This window comes from Marmota flaviventris, chromosome 5 (assembly GCF_047511675.1).
Source record: "Marmota flaviventris isolate mMarFla1 chromosome 5, mMarFla1.hap1, whole genome shotgun sequence".
Classification (NCBI taxonomy): domain Eukaryota; kingdom Metazoa; phylum Chordata; class Mammalia; order Rodentia; family Sciuridae; genus Marmota; species Marmota flaviventris.
The window spans coordinates 109645134-109670708 of NC_092502.1; the positions used below are offsets into that span (position 1 = coordinate 109645134).

At 36.6% G+C, this 25575-nt stretch overlaps 1 protein-coding gene across 1 annotated transcript in view; it reads left to right on the plus strand.

Annotated features, from left to right (window-relative positions):
- Iqgap2 (IQ motif containing GTPase activating protein 2) overlaps window positions 1-25575 on the plus strand; it is a 296887-nt gene that overhangs the window by 146233 nt on the left and 125079 nt on the right. The window contains exons 4-5 of the mRNA XM_027927746.2: window positions 570-647; window positions 4386-4462. Of these exons, the coding sequence (XP_027783547.2) occupies window positions 570-647; window positions 4386-4462 (155 nt within the window). The remainder of the gene's footprint in view (window positions 1-569; window positions 648-4385; window positions 4463-25575) is intronic.

Here is a 25575-nt window from a genome sequence, read left to right on the forward strand (position 1 = left end):
ATGTTTTATAAGACACTTCTGCTGAAGATTTTACTTTTTATTATGATTAAATTATAAGAGGAGCAGGTACTAAAATTAGCTCTGAATCAAAGAGTGGTTTGCGTTTTCATCTTTGTATTTTCCAGGTTTTCTACAGAAATATTACATTCATGATTAGAAGGAAAAAAGAAAAGAGAGCATTTTGTCTTATAAAAATCCAGTTTTTCCTGAAGTTGCTAGGCTTCTCAACCATGGTTACCAAAATCTTACACCACATGTATATACGTTCATGCATGCATGACCGCCTGTGCACGTGCACACGTATTTCGTAATCCTTAGGCATATGCTAGACATTAAATGGTATTTGAGATTCAAGTTGAGAATTACTCAAGTGTGCATATTGCTGAGATACAGTGTAATCTTTTTTTTTTTTTTCATTGTGTCTGTATTTGTTCTCTATAAGCATTAATAACTCTGTTCTTGGAAAAATACAATTGAAAAGCATCCTGCTAATGAAAAGCTTTATTACAAATGACTCACTTTTTGTGTGGTCTTTCTTTCTTTGTTTCCCCCTCCTAACCTCACATTAGAAGTCTGGCCTTCATTTTCGACATACAGATAATACCGTCCAGTGGTTGAGAGCCATGGAGTCTATTGGACTACCCAAGGTAAGCCTTCACATACTGGATCCTGAACTGGGGAGACGAAAAGTTGGTGCAGAAATACCTCATTATGACAAATGATTTGGCAGACTGAACTATGTTAATGCAAGAATGAGAAATGTGAGAACCAAACAAAAATATTGAAAGGCTTATGCAAAGTAATAGATGGAAGAACTCAGAATGAGGTAGGGGTACAACATGACAGCAGCCAGGTAAAAGTGTGTATGCATAAACAAGATCAGAAGAATCTTCAGCTCATAGATGGTTGATTTAAGACAGTCAACTCCTTTGTCTCATTGTATCACTATAAATTATTATCAATTTATTTTCCCAAATTATTATAAATCATACAATCACTTTAAATTTTAAAGTCTAGAGGCTTGTAGCTTTTATTCTTGAAAAGATCTTCATTGACTCTGTAAGGATTCAATGCTTGTTAAATTCAAGGAGCAAGTACTCTTAAGCTTGTGAGAGAAATAAATACCTTGGGGAAAGGAGGAAATTTTATTTGATAAAAGTTATAGAGCTATTACTTGAACTTCTTATTTTGAACGAACTATAAAATCACAGGAGGTTGCAAAAATAGTGCACCTATGTGTGTATCCTTCATTCAGCTTCCTCCAACAGTGATGTGTTACATAACTGTAGTACAGCATTAAGTTGATTCTGGGGTGTGAATGTAAGTAGACTACAGACTTTATTCAGTTTTCACCGTTCTTACATGCATTCATTTGTGAGAATGTTAGTGTGTAGATCTGTGCAGTTGTGGCCCATGAATAAATTTGTGTAGCCACCACCACAGTCAAGATACAGCTACCACAGAGAAGTGGTCTTTTATGCTATATCCCTCCCACTGCCCAGTCCCTGTCAACCACTAATATGTTATCTACTACTAATTTTGTTACTTTGAGAATGACATGAAATGGAATCATACAGTAGACGAGGTTGACATTTTTACACTTGTTGTGTTATTCTTGAGCTCCATCATATGTATCAATAGCCCAATTCTTTGCATTGCTTAGTTGATACAGCTATTTTAAGAGGGTGATTTAGGAGGGTTTCAGCTTGAGGAAAAGGCAATAGCTACCAACATATGAAGATCTGTGTTGTCTCCTGATTAAGCCAGATTTGCTGTTAAAAACACCCACCATGACCAAAAGAAAAAAAAAAAGATTTCTTAATGTAAATTATGAATGCTTTTTTTTTTCATTATATTTCTGCTCATTTCTGTTTTAGCAGTCTCATTTTTCTTGAAATTATCAATCTAGTTTCTCCCACTCTTTTCTCCCTTCCTCTCCTCCCTCCCTCCCTTTCTTTTTCTCTCTCAGTACTAGAGATGGCATTTTAACCCAGGGGCATTTTACCTCTGAGTTACATCCCCAGCACTTTTTATTTTATTCTTCTACTTTGAGATAGGGTCTCACTAAGTTGCTTAGGGCCTCACTAAGTTACTGAGGCTGGCCTCAAACTTGTAATTCTCCTGCCTAAACCTCCTGAATTGCTGGGATTATATGTGTGTGCCATTATATGTGTGTACCTGGCCTAGTTTCCCTTCTCTTATAGTGCCTAGAATATTAAATGCTATCCCTTTGGGGCACTAGTTGTCATATAGAATTCATATTTCTGGGTATTAAATGGGTCTGGGTGGTAAACAAATTTGAATAGGATTTTTCTTAGTGAAGCAACATCTGATTAAGACAACCAGGTAATTCAATAGATATGATTAAAACCTTTGTGAGCTTTGGGGCCAAACAAGTGATCTATAGAGCAGATTCTATTTTAATATTGATTGTTATCATGAAGTAATTGATACATTATATTTTAGGGTTGAGAGGCTAACAGTGTGTTGGATTAATTTTGTCTGTGATTTACCCTTAATTTTTTTTATTAATTCTGAGCTCAGCACCATGTAAGGGGCTGGAGACATAATACAACAGTCTGGTTAATTGCAAGTTGATTCCATCTCCTTGCTGAAGGAAGATACATTTATGAGGATTTTCCAGGAGAAATATGAATGTAGAAGGTTCTCATTTTTAAAAGGGGGATGGGGAGAGTTTAATAATACAGCAAGGTGTAGGGTGAGAATTGTAGTCGTTCTCTACTTACATAGAGCTTTAAACCTAGCTCTTCTGAATCGAGAAGCCTCTTTTCACTGACACTGACAGAAAATATTAAAAGTAAAGCTCGAAGGGCCTTTGAAAACTTCCCAGGCTACAGACATTTCTTTAAGTGTGTAGAAACTACACATTGTTAGCTTGAGAAACTTTGCTTTATTCTTTTCTCTGCTTTTTTCAATGTCCAATAGAAAATTGCCCTTGTATATTAAATACTACCATCTTGCATATGATGTTAGTTTTTATGTCAAATTGTGTAAAATATTTACTGAAAGCAAGCGACATTTATGTTTAGTCTCAACATAACTCTTATAAGTTTCAAGCCTAATTATTCATTTTTGCATTGCTTAGGAACAGAAAAGTTAGTGTGTCCCCTTTGAAATATGTTTCTGATTTAGTTTTTTTAAGTTTAAGAAAAACAGTGTGAATATTGTGTGTATTGTGTCCATCTACAACTAAAAATATTTTCTTTAAATCCTTGATGCTCAGATCTTTCAATCTAGCAATTCCATATTTAGATGATTATCTAAAATAAGAAATCAGATACTCAAAAATGCCAGTGCATTCACTGCAGTGGTTTCGAATAAGGAAAAAATTGGGAAGCAAACAAATGTTCAGCCACAGGGAATGGTTAAGCTATGGTTCAAAAATTTGAAAGAATCGTATGCATTTGCTAGATATAGTACTATTAAAGAATTATAAAAAGGACGTTTAATTGTCATCTTTTATTAAGTATTTTGAATAGCTTTAGATATATACAATTTTGTTTTCATGTATACATAAACATAAGAAAAGAGAGACTCATAGAAAAAAAAACAGTAAAAGTATAGGTGGGATTATAGGTATTTTTCCTTCATACTTCACTAACTTTCTAGATTTTATTCAGTGGAAAGGTATTACTTTAAGTGGAAACAAAAACCCATGTGTGAGTGTTGTATATGAATGAACTCATGTTCATAGAACTATGTACCAACTTTTAAAAAATATGTTTTTATTAGTTGTTGATGGACCTTTATTTAATTTATTTATTTACATGTGGTGCTGAGAATCGAACCCAGTGCCTCACATATGCTAGGCAAGTGCTGTACCACTAAGCCCCAGCCCCAGCCCCAGCCCGATGTATCAACTTTTTATTTTTATTTTTTATTTTTATTTTTTAGTTGTAGTTGGACACAATACCTTTATTTTATTTATTTTTATGTGGTGCTGAGGATCGAACCCAGGGCCTCCCATGTGCTAGGCAAGCGTTCTACCGCTAAGCCACAACCCCAGCCCCCAATTTTTTAATAGTGTTGTAAAGTACTGTAAGAAGGCCACCTTCTCAGGCCCATGAGAAGTCACAGGAGTGAGGATACAGAGAGAAACACTGCCGCCCAGGACTATGGATTCAGCCATGTGGAAAGGCTGACTGTGAACTTCACCCCTCCTCTTTTGGCCCCAAAGAGGCATGCAGAGAGGCAGGGAACTAGGTGCGGGACTGGTCTGTCTGTAGAGCAAGATGAAGCCACAGTTGAGAGGCTTTCTTCACTGGAACAAATATAGAATAGCCAGGCCAATCAGAGTATCTGGGGAGTTAAATTGATTGTGAGAAGCAACACATAATAAACACGTTGTCTCTTTTGTTTTCCAGATATTTTATCCAGAAACAACAGATGTCTATGATCGGAAAAACATACCAAGAATGATATATTGCATTCATGCCCTAAGGTGGGGAAAAAAAAAAAAAAGCTAAGAAGAGACTACCTAGGAAGTAGATTTAAAATAAAACTACAATTTCAATTGTGAAAGCTCTTAAGCAACTTTAATAATCTGAAATTTTTTATTAAATTCAGTTTTGAATCTAATAGTACAAAATTCAATAGTTGTCACATAAACACCATCCTTGAACTTAAAAAAAAAAAGAAAAAAAATGTTTTGACTTTTAAAAGTATGGTTCAAAATATAAAACCGAAAAGTGAATCAAAGACCTTTAAGTAAAACAAGGAGAGAAATTTAAGTGGAAACTTAAAGGAATCCAATAATAATGTGCTACTACATTCCTGAGTTATAATCTAGTTTGCAAAAATGTAACTGAAATATATGAAATGAGCCACTACAATAGTCATTATGATTCTTCTTTGATTCTTCTTAAAATTATCAGTGTGATTCAATTTTTACCATCTATTAAGAAAATCCAGTATAAGGACAGTTTTTGGTTTTATTTTTTTGCTTTCTGTTTAATAGAACTTGTACTGTAAGGATAAGAAAGAAACACAGAAGTTGCCCTAAATTAGATAAATCAAGACACATTCATTGTTTTATAGCAGTTTTTTATAATGTATGAAAATGTTGAAATTCTATTGTTTCAAAAATGATTTTTATCTTGTTGGCTTGGGAGGAACTGTGATTTCTTTTTTAATAAGATGCTAACTAAAAATGATTCTAAAAAATCCAGCTTGTAGCTATTGTCTTGTGTGAACACAGGTAATGGTTGGAAGACTTCATGTTTAATGAAATTTTAAATTCCTTTTACAACATCTGCCTTGTGTTTATATCACTAGAAGTCATTTTCCTGGCAAGATATTCTGCCTAGGGGTTTATGTTAACTTCTTCCTGGCTCTTTTCCTCTCCAAAGGAAAAGGTTTCTATAATAATTCATTGCAATGCTGGTCTTCTAGAGAAAAATTTTGATTATGTCATATAATTTGACTTTCCCCCCGAGTCATTACTTATGAGACTTCTTTGGAAGATGATAGTTGGTAGAAATATAGACCAAATGAAGGTGACTTTGCTATGATTTTTAAAATTCTAATATCTTTAAATAATGTGGGAAGAACCATTCTTGCCTTACTCCTTCTATGGGGCTAAAGTATTATATGTCAACAGGTTTTTACAAAGCTTCTTGGGTACTTATCTTGAAAGATATTTTCAACTGTGTTGCTTATATTCCTTATCAAACACTTTTCAGAGCTTAGAATGATCATTTAACACTGTATGTAGCACCGTTTTTTGTGACTTGCTAAGCCAGCCACCTTGAATTAATGGCATTATCATATCCATGCATCATGGTGCTACTCTCCAAATCTGTAGCATTCTTGTTGGGTGTCTCATGGAAGCGTATGTTCATTTTCTAAAGTAGACACTGGGGATGTTCACATTCAGCAACTTATAAAGAAATGGTGTGCTAAGATCCTTTCTGGTGGTATCACTGTTCTAAAGTTCTATAAAATGGCACCAAGGCTTACAAATGTATGTTTGCTATAGTTTTATCAATGACTTGAACAGCTTGGTAAACAAAGAATGAGCAACTTCTTACATACTATTGCCAATTGCATGCAAATGTTGATGTAATGTTTTCTGGAAACTTATTCTCCGTTACTCATCTCCGTTACTCCATTATTTTTTGTCAGTCTTGGAGGGGATTCCTTTTGGGTCCTGTCACTTGCTAGATCTGACCTTAAGTAGGAACTCTCTTTGAAAGCAACATTTATTTAGTAAATAACATTCCCTGGGAGAATATCCTTTACTTTTTCTCTGTACTCTGTGGCTACCTCTCACTATGGAACTGAGAAATCAAAAGTGTTTCTAAAGATATTTTTGTCAAAGCTTTTCCCTGCCTCTGTTTAGAATGCATACAATCACTCATGTGAGGCTTGTTTTCAGCTGTGTTGGACAAGACACATTTGGAAACGGGGTAGCATGATCCTTGAATTAAGTATGGCAAATTTGCCCTTGCAGCACAGTTAGAAATGATGCTGAAAATGAGCAAACATGTACAGAGTTATCATTACCTGGCAGAGAATTAGGCAAGTTGGAAATTCTGATTATAGCTCAAGAGCTAGGAGAAAAATTGCTCCAGGTAGTTAAGCTTGCCAGGCACTGCTTTCCTCCTGCCCCAGCCTGTGGGCCTGACTTAATCTACAGAGTTAGCTCGTGGCCCTGACCAAACTTGTCTCCTGTTCCCTGTCATCTTGATTTGGGCTTTACAACCCATAATCCCCTGGGTTTCTTGCCCTGACTTCCTATCTGTGTCTGTTTTCCCTTTTCCTGCCTACCCCTCACCTCTTTCATCTTATTTCTGACCCCAGTCTCTTTGCCTATATCATTCATTGAACCCTTTGTCAGTCTATCTTGGTGTTCTCAAGCTGGACTCCAGAGAATGTCACAACAGCAGCCCCAGGGCAAATTCTCAAGCTCTGGCCCATATAGAGTGACTTACCTTCATGGTGGGTGGCCTTATACTTTTCCCCAGGAAATGTTTATCTTTTTCTTATTTTTTTTTTAAAGTAACATATGCTCATTGTGAAAAAATTGGAAAATTTGGAATGTCAAAAGAAAAAGTCACAACACCCACTATCTCAATACCAAGTGAAAACCACTGTTACTATTTTGGTGATTGGACTTAAAATCTGTATATGGCATGTTTTCCTTTTGTGGCTTCTTTTGGAATGTTTCTAAAGTCTGTGTATGAAAAGGAGCCAGTTCAAGAAATGAAAGTCTTGCTAACTAGTTACTACACTGACTTTTTTTTTTTTTTTTGGTGAGTGTCTGGAGGCCTTCCAAACATGGAGGGGGAAAAACACTTGTGTGTAGTGTTGTTTAATACTCAATTTATTATTAAAGACTTAAGTGGTAGCAAACAAATATTCACTTTTTAAACTTTAGTTATAAAATTGGATATAAATAATTTACATAATTATGTGATGTTTAAAAACAATCGATGTAATTTTTTTTAATACTTCAAGTACCTTAAAGAATAGATGACATGCCCAGATACATTTTATATACTTACCAAACTGGAACCTATTCAGAAAGATCCACACCTCAAGTTTCTCTCATTTGGACATTTCCTAGAGTTGTTTGTTATTCTGCTACTTACCCAGAGATAACATGATATTAGCACCATCAGAAACACAAGGATACCCCCTCAAACTTGCTGTGATTACAGATTTGGTTTCAACTGAACATATCAATGTTGCTGAGAACATGGAACCTCTTTAGGTTCTTCTCCCAAGGTGAGTCAGACCTTGGCCACCAGTATCATCCTGAGCTTAAGTCAGTCAGATTTTTTTTTTTTTATTTGTAAGTACATGACTTTCAGGTTAGATTCTTATTTACAATCTGGTGCCCCCACCCCCATTGCCCTGCAATGATTTACTTCCTGTCTCGCTTGGCCAATTTTATACAATCCATTGTCCTGTCATAATGATGTATTGGCTTGACCTGTGAACATTATTAAAAGCTTATGTATGCCTTTTTCATTTTTTATTGAGATTAGTTGGACTGTCTAGAGGTTTGCATCTCCTGGGAGACAAAGGATTGACTCTACCCAATGCTCTTTAGGCCATTTGGCTGATTTATCATTTAGGATCATGTTTATGGGTCCTCTCTGCTTCATTATTGACTGTGAACATTAGTGCCAGACTCTCTCTCTCCACCTGACTACTTTTGTCACCACCTATACTCTACAGTCCTTCCTTATCTTGGAATACTTCTTTTGTTTTTTTTTTTGGAATTGTTTGGCTTATTCAGAGTTCTTGATCTTTATTCTTTCCTATTATATATATAGGAAACAAGTACGCATCTGTATTCCATAAATAGATGTAGAATCAACAAGTAGGTTTTAATAACACTCCCCTTTTAGAAATTAAAACAAATAATTATGCATGGGCTGTTATCTTTTTTGTGTAACAACTTCCTTTCTGTACTCTGCATATTATTCTGTGGATTATTGCTTTGAACTTCTGGCTTTCCACAGACTGAAGCAAGATCATTGTCTTCTTTTTTGATGGACCAGATTGCTTCAGTTCAGTCAGGCAGACCTCTTTCTGGCAGCTCCCTGGAGCACTGCCCCTGGTGTTCCTTGAAATATACTTGCCTATGTTTTCAACCAGATTTCCATATACTATTTCTGATTCTTCTTGCTTTAAGAAACAGAATCATCTACTCTCCAAGGAATCCCTTTGAAGTCATGTGTTCATATTGGTATTTCTAGCTTAACATAATTAGGGAGCTGGATTCTGTTTTTCTTAACTATGAAATCTATTTGCCTATTAAGATTTTGCTACACTGACAACCACAAACTAAAAATTTGTCTGCCTCCCCTCTGTGTAAGGATAACTGTTCCAGATTCTGTAGCTGTGTTCAGCAGTCTGGTTTTTAAGTGTATTGATGATGCTGAGATGGCACACATTCAGGGCTTGCATTGTGATGAAAACAGCTGTGGCAGACCTACTTCTGGTTGACCAGCTGTTCCAAATACCCTGACTGCTTTCTTTGTGGAAGAGGGCTCCTCTCCCCAGCAATCCTGCACAGTCAGGTGGCTGTGTGGTCCACTAGGTTGGCTTTGAAGATATTCTTCAGGAATTTGTCACTTACTGAGATACAAGGAAACCAGCTATGGCCCCCTTCTCCCTCCCAGGACAAATATTACCCTTTTTAAAAATAAACCCTGCTTTATATGCTTGCTTTGGTGTACGTCTCTAATGTTATACTTCAACATGTGGGGAAGCAGGTTATTGTTACCAATAGCTGGCGGTATCACTCTCCCCAGCAATCGTATACAGTCAGGTGGCTGTGTGGTCTACCAGGTTCCTTTGAATCTGTTCCTCAGTAATTAATGCATAACTTTCCTAGTCTCAACACTCCATTCTCTCAGAACCCTTTTTCTCTCTAAGAAACCAGTTGAACTGTTTCCTCCCTAAAATATCAAATTGATTGTATCTCTTACAACACATATATTTGCATTTCTGAACAAGTCTAAAGACAAAGTCCTAGTCTAAAGTGTATAGGAAATAGGGTCTTAATCTTAGGGGAAAAAAATCTACCGAATATAAAAAGTACCAACCACATGTAGCTCTTCAACTCTGAACTTATTAAGTACCTCTTATTAGAAAATTGTATTTATCCTATATTCCCAGGACAGACTAATCCCGTGTTCTCAGGAGGGATATCTGGAGATGGCATTATTTGGGATGAAAGTGAGGCATCTTTTTTTTTTATTTTTTTTTTTAGTTGTAGATGGACCTAATATCTTTATTTGTTTATTTATTTTTATGCAGTGCTTAGGATCAAACCCAGGGCCTCACACCTGCAAGGCAAGCATTCTACCACTGAGCTACAGCCCCAGCCCCAAGGCAGGCATCTTTTAAGTCACTCCTTGCTCAAAATTCTCCCCATGTCCCAAATGGAGCATCCTCTCTCTTGCTCTTCCCATCTGAATTAATACTGTGACTAATCTTTCTGTCTTACTAATTTCCAAGCTCTTTCAAGCGGAAAACTGTGTTCTGTTTCCTAACATAGCACATACACCTTTGATTGCAACTTGAAGTCTCTAGATTTTATGTTTTTCACTTTTCAGAAGTTTAACTGAATTAATTTCCCTGTGATAAGGTTGCCTCAGGATTTCTTTTGTATGGGATTAAAAATTAGGTGTAGAACACTAGATTTTGACATGATACTGGCAGTTGCATAATGTGATTAAAATGGAAAAACTAATCTGGTACCATAGATAAAACCATTTCAAATATGGAGTTAGTGAGGAAAAATACTAAAAGATTCTTTGTTTTGAAAGAGGAAACTACTGTGGTAAGTTGTCAATTAAGTGTCTACAAAGGACACATTTACTTAATAGAGTATAGTAATGACAATAAAAAAAAAAATGGGTGACATTGATGGAGCTTTTAACCATATTTCTCCACGGCTCGAAGTACTTCACAAGTGTAATCTAATTTAATCTTCACAGCATACTTCTTGTGGTAGGTACTATTATTAGTTTCATTTGTAACCAAGGCCATAGTAACCGGAAGGTTGCCTAAGGTCACATGATTAGTAAATGATGAACTTGAGATTCAAAATCAGGTGTATGATAACTGAACGTGTGCTAGTACCCATTCAGCTGGCCGTCGACTTCAGAGAGAGCCAGACATTTCCTCATTATTAAGAAAACTAATAGAACAGTGGCATCAGACTTGAACATACCTGTTTAGAGAACTATCACCTTTTTGGAGAGAAGTAATAGTTTTAAGAGGTTATCCCCCTAATTACCTGAAAAATACCAAAGGCTGATGTCTATGTAGTCAGTTTCCGATTCTTTCTCCCAGCTATTTTTACATTTAAAGTGAAAATTGTAAATGTTTGAAATAATTTCTAAAAATGAAAAAGTTATAGCCAAAACACTTAAAATGCAGAATCATAGAGCTTGAAAACTGTAAGGACCTTGGGAAGCTTTTTTTTTTTTTTTTTTTTTGGTCCAGATCATAGTTGCATATCCAGATACTGCCAGTTTGGGGGCTGGGGCCAGGGCTTCTGATTGTAGTCCTGTGGTCTCTCTGGTGTGCCATGAGGCTTTGATTTACAAGCATTCATCCCACATGTTATGGCCCAAAATGAGCTGCACATGATGTGATCCAGAAGAGCTGAAATAAACCCAAATCCTGCCTTTTAAGTTTGCATTTCATTACTGTAGGAACTTTAAATGCATGGATTTAAAGTAATAGAAAAAACTCTAATCATAATTTTTCTTCTTTTAAATTTTTTTTTTAATTTTTTAATTGTAGATGGACACAATACCTTTATTTTTTATTTTTACGTGGTTCCAGGGATCAAACCCAGTGCCTCAAGCATGCTAGGCAAGTGCCGTACCACTGAGCCACAACCCCGGCCCTAATCATAATTTTTCTATCTTTTCTTTATTACTTTCCAGACTTTCACTAATATCTTTTGTACAGATAGGAGTACCTGGGCCAGTGAGGCTTTAGCTACTTCAAGACAGCCGCTCTGTTGCCAGCCTGTTTCTGTGATAAGGGGCTCCCTAGTTCACACCAAGTGCTTTCTTATATACAGAAAGTGTTGGTGACATTAATTCCACGGCTCCTGCCTTTTATATTGGCTGTTAGGCACTAAGAGTTACTTAATAAGTTCAGAGTTGAAGAGCTACATGTGGTTGGTATTTTTTTATATTCGGTAGATTTTTTTTGCCCTAAGATTAAGACCCTATTTCCTATACACTTCAGGTAATAAATGACCTCATTTCAATTTAAGTGCTTAAGAAGGAGCAGTTTGCTGTTGCCAATTTTTTTTTTTTTGGTCCTGGGAATACAGGATAAATACAATTTCCTAATAAACATTTACCCCTTTGAGTGATCTGCTTGGAAGTACCTATATACAACCTTCACTATAAAACTCCTGCACTGTGAAAAGTGATCTCTTTAAAGCTAACAGTTTAAATTTCAACATCAGCAATAATAAATGTTGAAAAACAAAGTCAAATAGAAAACATACTCCTAAAACTTTTTAGCAAATGAGGTGTGTGTGTGTGTGTGTGTGTGTGTGTGTGTGTGTGTGTTTGCAATAAAAAGTTTAAGAAAATCTTTGATTTAAATTTAGAAGCAGACTCTTCCATCCAAAAAGCTAACTTTCCAGCACCACCTTGTGGTGACTTTTAGTTGGATTAAGTTGTTTGCTTATTGTGAAATATATATTAATGTTACAGTGTACAATGGAGAAGTAGAAAGTATAATTGGAAAGAGGTACCTAATTATTACCAAAAGGGTAAATGAACACTTTTGTTAAGTATAAGTATTCCTTTATTTCATATTGCCAACAAACCTATGTTTTTTGTTTTTGTTTGGAGACAGGGTCACTGTATGTTAACCAAAATGACCTCAAACTTTTGGTCTCAAGTGATCCTCTTACCTCAGCCTACTGAGTAGCTGAGACTACAAACATGTGCCACCCCACCCGGCTAATCCTGTTTCATGGCAGCCCAAACACCTTTATTTTAGGGTTAGTATAGTAGAGAAAACTATTTTTTATATGAGACATTCTATAAATACTATTTAGTGAATGAATGAACAAGACATAATGTGAACAAAGTTATATCAAGATGATTAAGAATAGCTGTCTTACCCCTTTCCAAAAACGACATGAAACATTTATTTATTTATTTATTTATTTACACAAGATCAAAGTATTTATTTGATAAATTTGGACAACAATTTAATTTAAAATTCATTGACAAGAATATTATGGGAACCAGAGAGAATTAAACATAAAAACCTAGATGAAGTGGGAAGTTTTGTGAAAAAACTTAAAATAACAAATTTGGTATCAGAAAAAAGAAAACAATTTCTTTTTTTACAAAAAAAAATTGTAAAGGCTAATAACAACTGAAAATATTAAATTTGATCAGATTCTTCCCTTGCCCCAGAAGCTGCTGACATTGACAATATTATATCGAAAAATTCTACCAAACTCCTACTTATGTAGCTCCTATTTTACGCAATCTGTTGCAGAAAATAAGCTTCCAAACTCATTTTCTGAAGTCAGTTAATAACCTTCATACCAAAACAGAGCAAGTAAATTATCATCAAAGAAAATGACAGACTGATTTCATGGTGAACATACATTCAAAAATCAGAGATGGAATAGTAGATAATTAAACCAATAATATTTTTCTTTTTTATTCTAATTTGTTATTACAATGTATTACAATTCATATTACACATATGGAACACAATTTTTCATATCTCTGGTTGTATATAAAGTATATTCACTCCATTCGTGTCTTCACACATGTATTTAGGGAAATGATATCCATCTCATTCCATCATCTTTTTTACCCCCATGCCCCCTGCCTTCCCCTCCCACCGCTTTGCCCTATCTAAAGTTCCTCTAATCTTCCCATGCTCCCCTCCCAACCCTACTATGAATCAGCCTCCTTATATCAGAGAAAACATTTGGCATTTGTTTTTTGGGATTGACTAACTTCACTTAGCATTATATTCTCCAACTCTATCCATTTACCTGTAAATGCCAAGATTTTATTCTCTTTTATTGCTGAGTAATATTCTGTTGTGTATATATACCACATTTTCTTTATCCATTCATCTACTGAAGGGTTTGTAGGTTGGTTCCACAGTTTAGCTATTTAAATTGTGCTTCTATAAACATTGATGTGGCTGTGCCCCTGTAGTATGCTGTTTTTAAGCCTTTTGGATATACACCAAGGAGAGGGATAGCTAGGTCAAATGGTGGTTCCATTCCCAGTTTTCCAAGGAATATCCATACTGCTTTCTACATTGGCTGCACCAATTTGCAGTCCCACCAGCAATGTATGAGTATGCCTTCTCCCCCACATCCTCGCCAACACTTATTGTTGCTTATGTTCTTTTTTTTTCTTTTTTTTTATTGGTTGTTCAAAACATTTACAAAGCTCATGATATATCATCTTTCATACATTTGACTCAATTGGGTTATGAACTCCCATTTTTACCCCAAATACAAATTGCAGAATCACATCAGTTACACATTCACGTTTTTACATAATGGCATATTAGTGACTGTTGTATTCTGCTACCTTTCCTATCCCCTACTATCCCCCTCCCCTCCCCTCCCATCTTCCCTCTCTACCTCATCTGCTATTGTTCAATTCTCTCCCTTGTTCCCCCCCCTTTCCCCTCACAACCTCTTATATGTAATTTTGTGTAACATTGAGGGTCTCCTACCATTTCCATATGCTTTCCCTTCTCTCTCCCTTTCTCTCCCCCCACTCGTCTCTGTTTAGTGTTAATCTTTTCCTCATGCTCTTCCTCCCTGTTCTGTTCTTAGTTGCTCTCTTTATATCAAAGAAGACATTTGACATTTGTTTTTAAAGGATTGGCTAGCTTCGCTTAGCATAATCTGTTCTAATACCATCCATTTCCCTGCAGATTCTATGATTTTGTCATTTTTTAGTGCTGCATAATACTCCATTGTGTATAGATGCCACATTTTTTTTTATCCATTCATCTATTGAAGGGCATCTAGGTTGGTTCCACAGTCTAGCTATTGTGAATTGTGCCGCTATGATCATTGATGTGGCAGTATCCCTATAGTGCGCTCTTTTAAGATCCTCAGGGAATAGTCCGAGAAGGGCGATAGCTGGCTCAAATGGTGGATCCATTCCCAGCTTTCCCAGGAATCTCCATACTGTTTTCCAAATTGGCCTCACCAATTTGCAGTCCCACCAGCAGTGTACAAGTGTACCCTTTTCCCCACATCCTCGCCAACACTTATTGTTGTTTGACTTCATAATGGCTGCCAATCTTACTGGAGTGAGATGGTATCTTAGGGTGGTTTTGATTTGCATTTCTCTGACTGCTAAAGATGGTGAGCATTTTTTCATGTACTTGTTGATTGATTGTATGTCCTCCTCTGTGAAGTGTCTGTTCAGGTCCTTGGCCCATTTGTTGATTGGGTTATTTGTTATCTTATTGTTTAATTTTTTGAGTTCTTTGTATATTCTGGATATTAGGGCTCTATCTGAAGTGTGAGGGGTAAAAATTTGTTCCCAGGATGTAGGCTCTCTGTTTACCTCTCTTGTTGTTTCTCTTGCTGAGAAAAAAACTTTTTGGTTTAAGTAAGTCCCATTTGTTTATTCTTGTTATTAACTCTTGGGCTATGGGCGTCCTATTAAGGAATTTGGAGCCCAACCCCACAGTATGTAGATCGTAGCCAACTTTTTCTTCTATCAGACGCAGTGTCTCTGATTTGATATCTAGCTCCTTGATCCATTTTGAGTTAACTTTTGTGCATGGTGAGAGAAAGGGATTCAGTTTCATTTTGTTGCATATGGATTTCCAATTTTCCCAGCACCATTTGTTGAAGATGCTATCCTTCCTCCATTGCATGCTTTTAGCCCCTTTATCAAATATAAGAAAGTTGTACTTTTGTGGATTGGTTTCTGTGTCCTCTATTCTGTACCATTGGTCCACCTGCCTGTTTTGGTACCAGTACCATGCTGTTTTTGTTACTATTGCTTTGTAGTACAGTTTGAACTCTCTTATCGCTATACCTCCAGATTCACACTTCCTGCTTAGAATTGCTTTTGCTATTCTGGGTCTTTTGTTTTTCCATATGAATTTCATGATTGCGTTATCTATTTCTACAAGAAATGCCGTTGGGATTTTGATTGGCATCGCATTAAACCTGTAGAGAACTTTGGGTAATATCGCCATTTTGATGATGTTAGTTCTGCCTATCCATGAACAGGGTACATTTTTCCATCTTCTAAGATCTTCTTCTATCTCTCTCTTTAGGGTTCTGTAGTTTTCATTGTATAAATCTTTCACCTCTTTTGTTAGGTTGATTCCCAAGTATCTTATTTTCTTTGAGGATATTGTGAATGGAGTGGTTTTCCTCATTTCCATTTCAGAAGTTTTGTTGCTGATATATAAGAATGCTTTTGATTTATGCGTGTTGATTTTAAATCCTTCCACTTTGCTGAATTCATTTATTAACTCTAGCAGTTTCTTTGTAGACCTTTTGGGTCTGTTAAATACATTATCATGTCATCCGCAAATAGCGATAATTTAAGTTCTTCTTTTCCTATTTTTATGCCTTTAATTTCTTTTGTCTGTCTAATTGCTCTGGCTAGTATTTCAAGAACTAAATTGAATAGAAGTGGTGATAGAGGGCATCCCTGTCTTGTTCCAGATTTTAGAGGGAATGCCTTCAATTTTTCTCCATTTAGGATGATGCTAGCCTGAGGTTTAGCATATATAGCTTTTACCATGTTGAGGTAAGTTCCTGTTATCCCTAGTTTTTCTAGTGTTTTGAACATAAAGGGATGCTGTACTTTGTCGAATGCTTTTTCTGCATCTATCGAGATGATCATATGGTTTTTGTCTTTAAGTCTATTGATGTGGTGGATTACATTTATTGATTTCTGTATATTGAACCAGCCTTGCATCCCAGGGATGAATCCTACTTGATCATGATGCACAATTTTTTTGATATGCTTTTGTATTCGATTCGCCAGGATTTTATTGAGAATTTTTGCATCCAAGTTCATTAGAGATATTGGTCTGTAGTTTTCTTTCTTTGAAGTGTCTTTGTCTGGTTTCGGGATCAGGGTGATGTTGGCCTCATAGAATGAATTTGGAAGGACTCCTTCTTTTTCTATTTCTTGAAATAGCTTGAAAAGTATTGGTATTAATTCTTCTTTGAAGGTTTTGTAGAACTCCGCTGTATACCCATCCGGTCCAGGGCTTTTTTTCGTTGGTAGTCTTTTGATAGCTTCTTCTATTTCTTCTTTTGTTATTGGTCTGTTTAAATTGTGTGTGCTCCTGACTCAATCTGGGCAGATCGTATGACTTAAGAAATTTATCGATATCTTCATTATCTTCTATTTTATTGGAATATAGGGTTTCAAAATACTTTCTAATTATCTTCTGTATTTCTGTAGTGTCTGTTGTGATATTGCCTTTTTCATCCCGTATGTTAGTAATTTGAGTTCTCTCTCTTCTTCTCTTTGTTAGCATGGCTAAGGGCCTGTCGATCTTATTTATTTTTTCAAAGAACCCACTTTTAGTTTTTTCAATTTTTTCAGTGGTTTTTTTGTTTCAATTTCGTTGATTTCTGCTCTAATTTTAATTATTTCTTGTCTTCTACTACATTTGCTGTTGTTTTGCTCTTCCTTTTCTAGGTTTTTGAGGTGTAGTGTGAGTTCATTTATTTGTTGGTTTTTTACTTTTTTTGAGGAAAGAACTCCAAGAAATGAATTTCCCTCTTAAAACTGCTTTCATTGTGTCCCATAGATTCCAGTATATTGTGTCTGTATTGTCATTTGTCTCTAAGAATTTTTTTATCTCCTCCTTTATGTCTTCTGTAACCCATTGATCGTTCAGTAACATATTGTTCATTTTCCATGTGATGTAGGATTTTTCCTTCCTTCTTTTATCATTGATTTCCAGTTTCATTCCATTATGATCAGATATGGTGCATGGTATTATCTCCACGCCTTTATATTTACTAAGAGTTGCCCTAAGGCATAATATATGGTCTGTCTTTGAGTAGGATCCATGTGCTGCTGAGAAGAATGTGTATCCACTTGATGATGGTTGATATATTCTATATATGTCGGTTAAGTCTAGGTTATTGATTGTGCTATTGAGTTCTATAGTTTCTTTATTCAGCTTTTGTCTAGAGGATCTGTCTAATGGAGAGAGTGGTGTGTTGAAGTCACCCATAATTATTGTGTTGTAGTCTATTTGACTCTTGAACTTGAGGAGAGTTTGTTTTATGAATGTTGCAGCACCATTGTTTGGTGCATACAAATTGATAATTGTTATGTCTTGTTGGTGGATGGTTCCTTTTAACAGTATATAGTGTCCTTCTTTATCCCTTTTGATTAACTTAGGTTTGAAGTTGATTTTATTCGATATGAGTATGGCCACTCCTGCTTGCTTCCGAGGGCCATGTGAATGGTATGATTTTTCCCAACCTTTTACCTTCAGCCTGTGTAAGTCTTTTCCTATCATATGAGTCTCCTGAAGGCAGCATATTGTTGTATTTGTTTTTTTGATCCAGTTTACTAGCCTATGTCTCTTGATTGGTGAGTTTAGGCCATTAACATTTAAGGTTACAATTGAAATATGATTTGTACTGCCAGTCATGTTTATTTATTTATTTATATTAGTTTGGCTAGTTTTTACTTTTTGGTTATATTCCTCCCCCTTTACTGAGATATCTCCCGCTGTTAGTTTTGGGCACTATTTTTCAATTCCTCTTCTTGTAGTATTTTGCTCAAAATGCTTTGCAGTGCTGGTTTTCTGGCTGCGAATTCTTTTAGCTTTTGTTTATCGTGGAAGATTTTAATTTCATTGTCAAATCTGAAGCTTAATTTTGCTGGATACAGTATTCTTGGTTGGAATCCATTATTTTTCAGCGTTTGAAATACATTGTTCCAGGATCTTCTCGCTTTCAAAGTCTGTGATGAAAAATCAGCCGTTAACCTAATTGGTTTACCCCTGAATGTAATCTGCCTCCTTTCTCTCGTAGCTTTTAATATTCTGTCCTTGTTCTGTATGTTGGCTATCTTCATAATTATTTGTCTTGGAGTTGGTGTATTATGGTTTTGAATGTTTGGGGTCCTGAAGGCTTCCAGGGTTTGGCAATCCATTCCATCTTTTATCTCTGGGAAGTTTTCTAGAATTATTTCATTTAATAGGTTGTCCATTCCTTTGGTTTGATTCTCTATGCCTTCTTCTATCCCGATGACTCTCAAATTTGGTTTTTTTATGACATCCCATATCTCTTGAATAGATTGCTCGTGGGATTTAAGCATCTTTTCTGTGTTGACTATATTCTTTTCAAGTTGATAAACTTTGTCTTCATTATCTGATGTTCTGACTTCTACTTGAGGTAGTCTATTTGTAATATTCTCGTTTGAGTTTTTAATTTGGTTTATAGTTTCCTGCATTTCTAGGATTACTGTTTGATTTTTTTTTTTTAAGATCTGTATCTCCTGGTAAAGCTCGTTCTTTGCCATTTGAATTTGTTTGTTTAATTCATTTTCAAAATATACTTTTATTGCTTGGACTTGCTGTCTCATGTCTTCTCTAATATTCCTTTCCATCTGAGTTAGGTATGCCTTGAGTTCTTTCCCTATCCATGTTTCTGATGCTTCTAGGTCCTCAAGTAGATTTAAGTTGTCCTGCATTGTTTGTACTCCTTTTTTCCCTTGTTTTTTCATGATGTTCAAGTTACTTTCCAGCTCTATTTGATTGCTGTGTTTCTGCTCTCTCCTATAGATTTGTTTTGGTTTTGTATATCTCTGTTGTCTCTCCTTTGTGTTGGTAGACTATGCCTGATAAAGTGGATTCCATTGGGAAGGAATTCTGACGGCCGAGCTCCAGTGACGTCACCTCTCTGTTATGGTGGCCTCTGTCCAGATCCAACTTGAGGACCTGGCAGGGGTGTCCGAATGGGGGGGTGGGACTGGACTGTCTCTGGTTGGTTTCAGCTCCCTGTCGCTGGTGGGCGGGCGGTCTCCAGCCGCCCAGTTGCGCTGGCAGCCAGCAGGAGATCTGTCGCCGGCGGGCGGGCGGACTCCAGCCGCCCAGTCGCGCAGGAAGCCGGTGCATGATCTGTCGCCGGCGAGCGGCCGGTCTCCAGCCGCCCAGTCGCGTGGGCAGCGGGTGGGCTGTCGCCGGCGGGCGGGTGATCTCTAGCCGCCCAGTCGCGCGGGCAGCGGGTGGGCTGTCACTGGCGGGCGGGCGATCTCTAGCCGCCCAGAAGTGCGGTAGGTCGCCGGCGGGCGGGTGGTCTCCAGCCGCCCAGTCGCGCGGGCAGCAGATGGGCTGTCGCCAGCAGGCGTGCGGTCTCCAGCCGCCCAGTCATGAGGGCCTGGCCTCTAGTCCCCTGGTTTCTCCTGTTAATCCTGGTTTCTCCTGTTTTATTGTTGCAATCTGTCGGAGAGTGGCAGTGGTTACTTCAGCTCTCCAAGATGGTGGCCGCTGGTTTCCTTGGTGGAGTTTCCGTTGTGGGGGATAGAACTGTACCTCTTCCTTCCCTGTCTGAAATCCCGAACTCAGCCTGGGGTTCAGTGAGGGCTCAGCCGGCAGGATTCCATAGAATCCGCAGCAACGTTTCTCTCTGCTTGCTGGCCGCTTCTCGGCGGCATCCCGCCGTCTGTAGCTGCAGGGCGGGCACACACCTGTTTTATTGTTGCAATCTGTCGGAGAGTGGCGGTGGTTACTTCAGCTCTCCAAGATGGTGGCCGCTGGTTTCCAAGAAAATTCATGACTTCTGGGTGGCGGCAGCATCGGGACACTGTGGAGCCTTCTCAGCCAGTGAAAGCAGCAGGACTAGCAAGTCCCAGGGTGGAGTCCAAACTATACCTTCTCAGGGAGGGAAACTAGAAATCACTGGCACTGTGGTTGGCCACTGGGCAGGAAGCAGGCAGGGCTGTGGAGGCTGAGGGCCCTTCCCACTGCAAGTGGTCTCTGTGGGAGGACCTGCAAGAGGGCGTCCAAGAGGAGTTATTTCCACCCTAGGGATATGGAGGTTTGGTAGAGGTGGAAGGCAATATGGCCGAGGTTTTAAAAGCCAGGGAGCAATTTAGGGTAGACCTCCTTATGCTGCTTCAGCGGAAGAAGTGGCCAAAAAGTTGAAGTCAAAATCCGGGAATCAAAGTCCTCTGCCATGTCTTCACATGGGTCCCTGGCTGAAAATGGAGTAGAAAGAAGAAGCTTTATTAAGGACAGCAGAAAAGACTTCTCCCGGAGGAAGAAGGGGACCTAAGAGTTGTTTATGTTCTTAATAGCTGCCATTCTGATTGGAGTGAGATGAAATCTTGAGTAGTTTTGATTTGCATTTCTCCAATTGCTAGAGATGTTGAACATTTTTTCATATATTTGTTGATTGATTGCATATCATCTTCTGAGAGGTGTATGTTCAGTTCCTTGGCTCATTTATTCATTAGGTTATTTGATTTTTGATATTTAGCTTTTTGAGTTCTTTATATATCCTAAAGATCAGTGCTCTATCTGATGTATGAGGGGTAAGGATTTGCTCCCAAGATGTAGGCTCTCTATTCACCACCTCATTGATTATTTCTTTTGCTGAGAAGAGGCTTTTTAGTTTGAATCCATCCCATGTATTGATTCTTGATTTTAATTCTTGTGCTATAGGAGTCTTATTAAGGAAGTTGGGCCTAATCTAACATGATGGAGATTGGGGCCTACTTTTTCGTTAATAGGCACAGTGTCTCTGGTTTAATTCCTAAATCTTTGATCCACTTTAAGTTTTGTTCATGGTGAGAGATAGAGGTTTAATTTCATTTTGTTGCATATGAATTTCCAGTTTTCCAAGCACCATATGTTGAAGAGGCTGTCTTTTCTCCAATGTATATTTTTGGCACTTTTTTCTAATATAAGATAATTGAAATTATGTGGGTTAGTCTCTGTGTCCTCTACTCTGTACTATTGGTCTATAGGTCTATTTTGGTGCCAATACCATGCTGTTTTTATTACTATTGCTCTGTAGTATAGTTTAAGGTCTGGTGTACTGATGCCACCTGCTTTATTCTTCTTGCTAAGGTTGCTTTGGCTATTCTGGGTCTCTTATTTTTTTCAGATAAATTTCATGAACCACTTTTTCTATTTTTATGAGGAATGCCATTGGGATTTTGATTGGGAATGCATTTAATCTGTACAGTGCTTTTGGTAGTATGGTTATTTTGTCAATATTAATTCTGCCTATCAAAGAACAAGGTAGATCTTTTCATCTTCTAAGGTCTTCTTTAATTTCTTTCTTTATCATTCTGTAGTTTTTGTTTTAGAGATATTTCACCTCTTTCATTAGGTTGAATTCCAATGTATTTTAATTTACTTTTTTGAGGCTATTGTAAATGGGGTAGTTTTCCTTGTTTACCTTTCAGTGGATTTCTCACTGATATACAAAAATGCCTTTGATTTATGAGTGTTGATTTTGTATTCTGCTACTTTGCTGAATTCATTTACTAGTTCTAGAAGTTTTCTGGTGGAATGTTTTGGGTCTTCTAGGTATAGAATCATATCATCTGCAAATTAGTGATAATTTGAGTTCTTCTTTTCCTATCCATATCCCTTTAATTTTTTTCATCTATCTAATTGCTCTGGCTAGTGTTTCAAGAACTACGTTAAATAGAAGTGGTGAAAGAAGGCATCTCTATCTTGTTGCAGTTTTTAGAGGGAATGCTTTCATTTTTTTCTCCATTTACAATAATGTTGGCCTGAGGCTTAGCATAGATAGCTCTTATGATGTTGAGATATGTTTCTGTCATTCCTAGTTTTTAGTGTTTTGAACATGTATGGGTGCTATATTTTGTTGAATGTTTTTTTCTGAATCAATTTAGATGATCATATGATTCTTATCTCTAAGTCTATTCATGTGATGAATTATGATTATTGTTTCCATATGTTGAACCAACCTTGCATCCCTGGGATGATCATGGTGCACTATCTTTTTGGTATGTTTTTGTATTTGATTTTCCAGAATTTTACTGAGAATTTTTGCATGTATTTTCGTTAGCGATATTGGTCTTAAATTTTCTTTCTTTGCCTGGTTTTGGAATCAGGGTGATATTGGCTTCATAGAATGGGTTTGGAAGTGCTCCCTCTTTTTCTCTTTTGCAAAATAATTTGTAGAGCATAGGTATTAGTTCTTCTTTTTAGGTCTTGTAGAACTCGGCTATGTATTCATCTGGTCCTGGGCTTTTCTTGGTTGGTAGGCTTTTGATGGTGTCTTCTATTTCCTTGCTTGAAATTGATCTGTTTAAATCATGTATATCATCCTGATTGAATTTGGGCAACTCATATGCCTCTAGAAATTTGTTGATGCCTTCAATATTCTCGATTTTATTAGAGTCCAAGTTTTCAAAATAATTTCTAATTATCTTATGTATTTCTGTAGTGTCTGTTGTGATATTTCCTTTTTCATCATGTATGTTAGTGATTTGAGTTTTTATTCTCCTTCTCTTTCTTAGCATGGCTAAAGGTTTGTCAGTTTTACATATTTTTTTTCAAAGAACCAAATTTTGTTTTGTCAATTTTTTCAATTGTTTCTTTTGTTTCAATTTCATTGATTTTAGCTCTGATTTTAATTATTTCCTGTCTTCTACTGCTTTTGGTGTTGATTTGTTCTTCTGTTTTCTAGGGCTTTGAGATGTAGTGTTAGCTCATTTATTTGTTGACTTTTTATCTTATAAGGAATGAATTCCATGCGATGTACTTTCCTCTTAGTACTGCCTTCATAGTGTCCCAGAGATTTCAATATGTTGTATTAATATTCTCATTTACCTCTAAGAATTTTTTTATCTCCTCCTTGATGTCTTTTGCAACCAATTGTTTATTTAGTAGCATATTTTTTTAGTCTCCAGGTGTTAGAGTAGTTTTTTAGTTTTTTATTTTATCATTAATTTCTAATTTCATTCCATTGTGATCTGATTGAAGGCAGGGTAGTATCTCTACTTTTTTGTATTTCTTAAGAGTTGCTTCGTGACATAATATGTGGTCTACTTAGAGAAGGATCCATGTGCTGCTGGGAAGAAAGTGTATTTGCTTTTTTTTTTTTTTAAGAGAGAGAATTTTTTTAATATTTATTTTTTAGTTCTCGGTGGACACAACATCTTTGTTTGTATGTGGTGCTGAGGATCGAACCCAGGCCGCACGCATGCCAGGCGAGCGCGCTACCGCTTGAGCCACATCCCCAGCCCTGTATTTGCTTGTTGAAGGATGAAATATTTTATATACGTCAGTTATATCTAAGTTATTGATTGTATTATTGAGTTCTTTAGTTTCTTTGTTCAGCTTATGTTTGGAACATCTATCCAGTGATGAAAGAGGTGTGTTAAAGTCACCCAGAATTATTGTGTTGTGGTCAATTTGACTCTTGAACTGGAGAAGAGTTTGTTTGATGAACATAGATGCTCCATTGTTTGGGGCATATATATTTATAATTGCTATGTCTTGTTGGTGTATGGTTCCCTTGAGCAGTATGAAATGTCCTTCTTTGTCCCTTTTGATTAACTTTAGCTTAAAGTCTACTTTATTTAATACAAGGATGGAAACCCCTGCTTGCTTCCACAGTCCATGTGAATGGTATGATTTTTCCCAACCTTTCACTTTCATTTCAGTCTGTGTATGTCTTTTCCTATGAGTTGAGTCTCTCAGAGGCAGCATATTGTTGGGTCTTTTTTTTTTTTTTTTTTTCTTTTTTTAAATCCAGTCAGCCCATGTCTTTTGATTGGTGAGTTTAGGCCATTAACATTCTGGGTTATAATTGATACATGATTTGTATTTCCAGCCATTTTTGTTATTTAATTTGACTTGATTTTTCCTTTGATTAGCTTTTCCTTTAGTGTAATACCCCCCTCTGCTGATTTTCATTGTTGTTTTTCATTTCCTCTTCATAGAATATTTTGCCAAAGATGTTCTGAGTGCAGATTTTCTAGCTGTAAATTCTTTTAGCTTTTGTTTATCATGGAAAGTATTCAAATCTAAAGCTTAATTTTCCTGGATATAAAATTCTTGGTTAGCATTTATTTTCTTTCAGAGCTTGATATATGTTGTTCCAGAATCTTTTAGTTTTCAGGGTCTGGGTTGAAAATCTGCATATAACCTAATTGGTTTCCCCCTATATGTAATCTGATTCCTTTCTCTTATGGCTTTTAATATTCTCTCCTTATTCTGCATGTTGGGCATTTTCATTATAATGTGCCTTGGTGTGGATTTGTTGTGATTTTGTACATTTGGTGTCTTGTAAGCCTCTTGAATTTGGTTTTCCAATTCGTTCTTCATGTTTGGAAAATTTTCTGATATTATTTTGTTGAATAGATTGTTCATTTTTTTGGTTTGGACCTCTATGCCTTCCTCTATCCCAATAACTCTTAAATTTGGTCTTTTTATGCTATCCCATATTTCTTAAATGTTCTGCTCATGGTTTCTTACTGTTTTCACTGTGTGGTCCGCATTCTTTTCAAGATTATATATTTTGTCTTCATTGTCTGAGGTCCTGTCTTCCAAGTGGTCTAATCTGTTGGTGATGCTTTCAGTTGATCTTTTAGTTTGGTTTATTGTTTCTTTCATTTCAAGGATTTCTGTTTGGTTTTTCTTTAGAACCTCTATCTCCCTATTGAAGTGATCTTTTGCTTCCTGTATTTGCTTATGTAGCTTTTTGTCAAAATGATCTTTTGCTGCCTGTATTTTCTCTCTTATATTATCCTTTAATTCACAGAACATTTTAATTATGTATATCCTGAACACTTTCTCTGTAATTTCATCTGCTGTGCTAGCCATGGATTCTAATAGTATGGTATTTTGATTTGTTTGGGAAACTTTCTTTCCTTGTCTTTTCATGTTGCTTGTGAGTCTTTCTTTCTAATTCTGTAGATCCTAGGCATTACCATTTTTACCCCATAGGCTTACTGTAGGATTCCAGTACCTCTCCTTTAAAAGCAAGGACAATTTTAACAGATACCAATATTAAAAAAAAAATCCACCTAAAAACAAATAGTTCTTATTAAGATGTTTACAGTT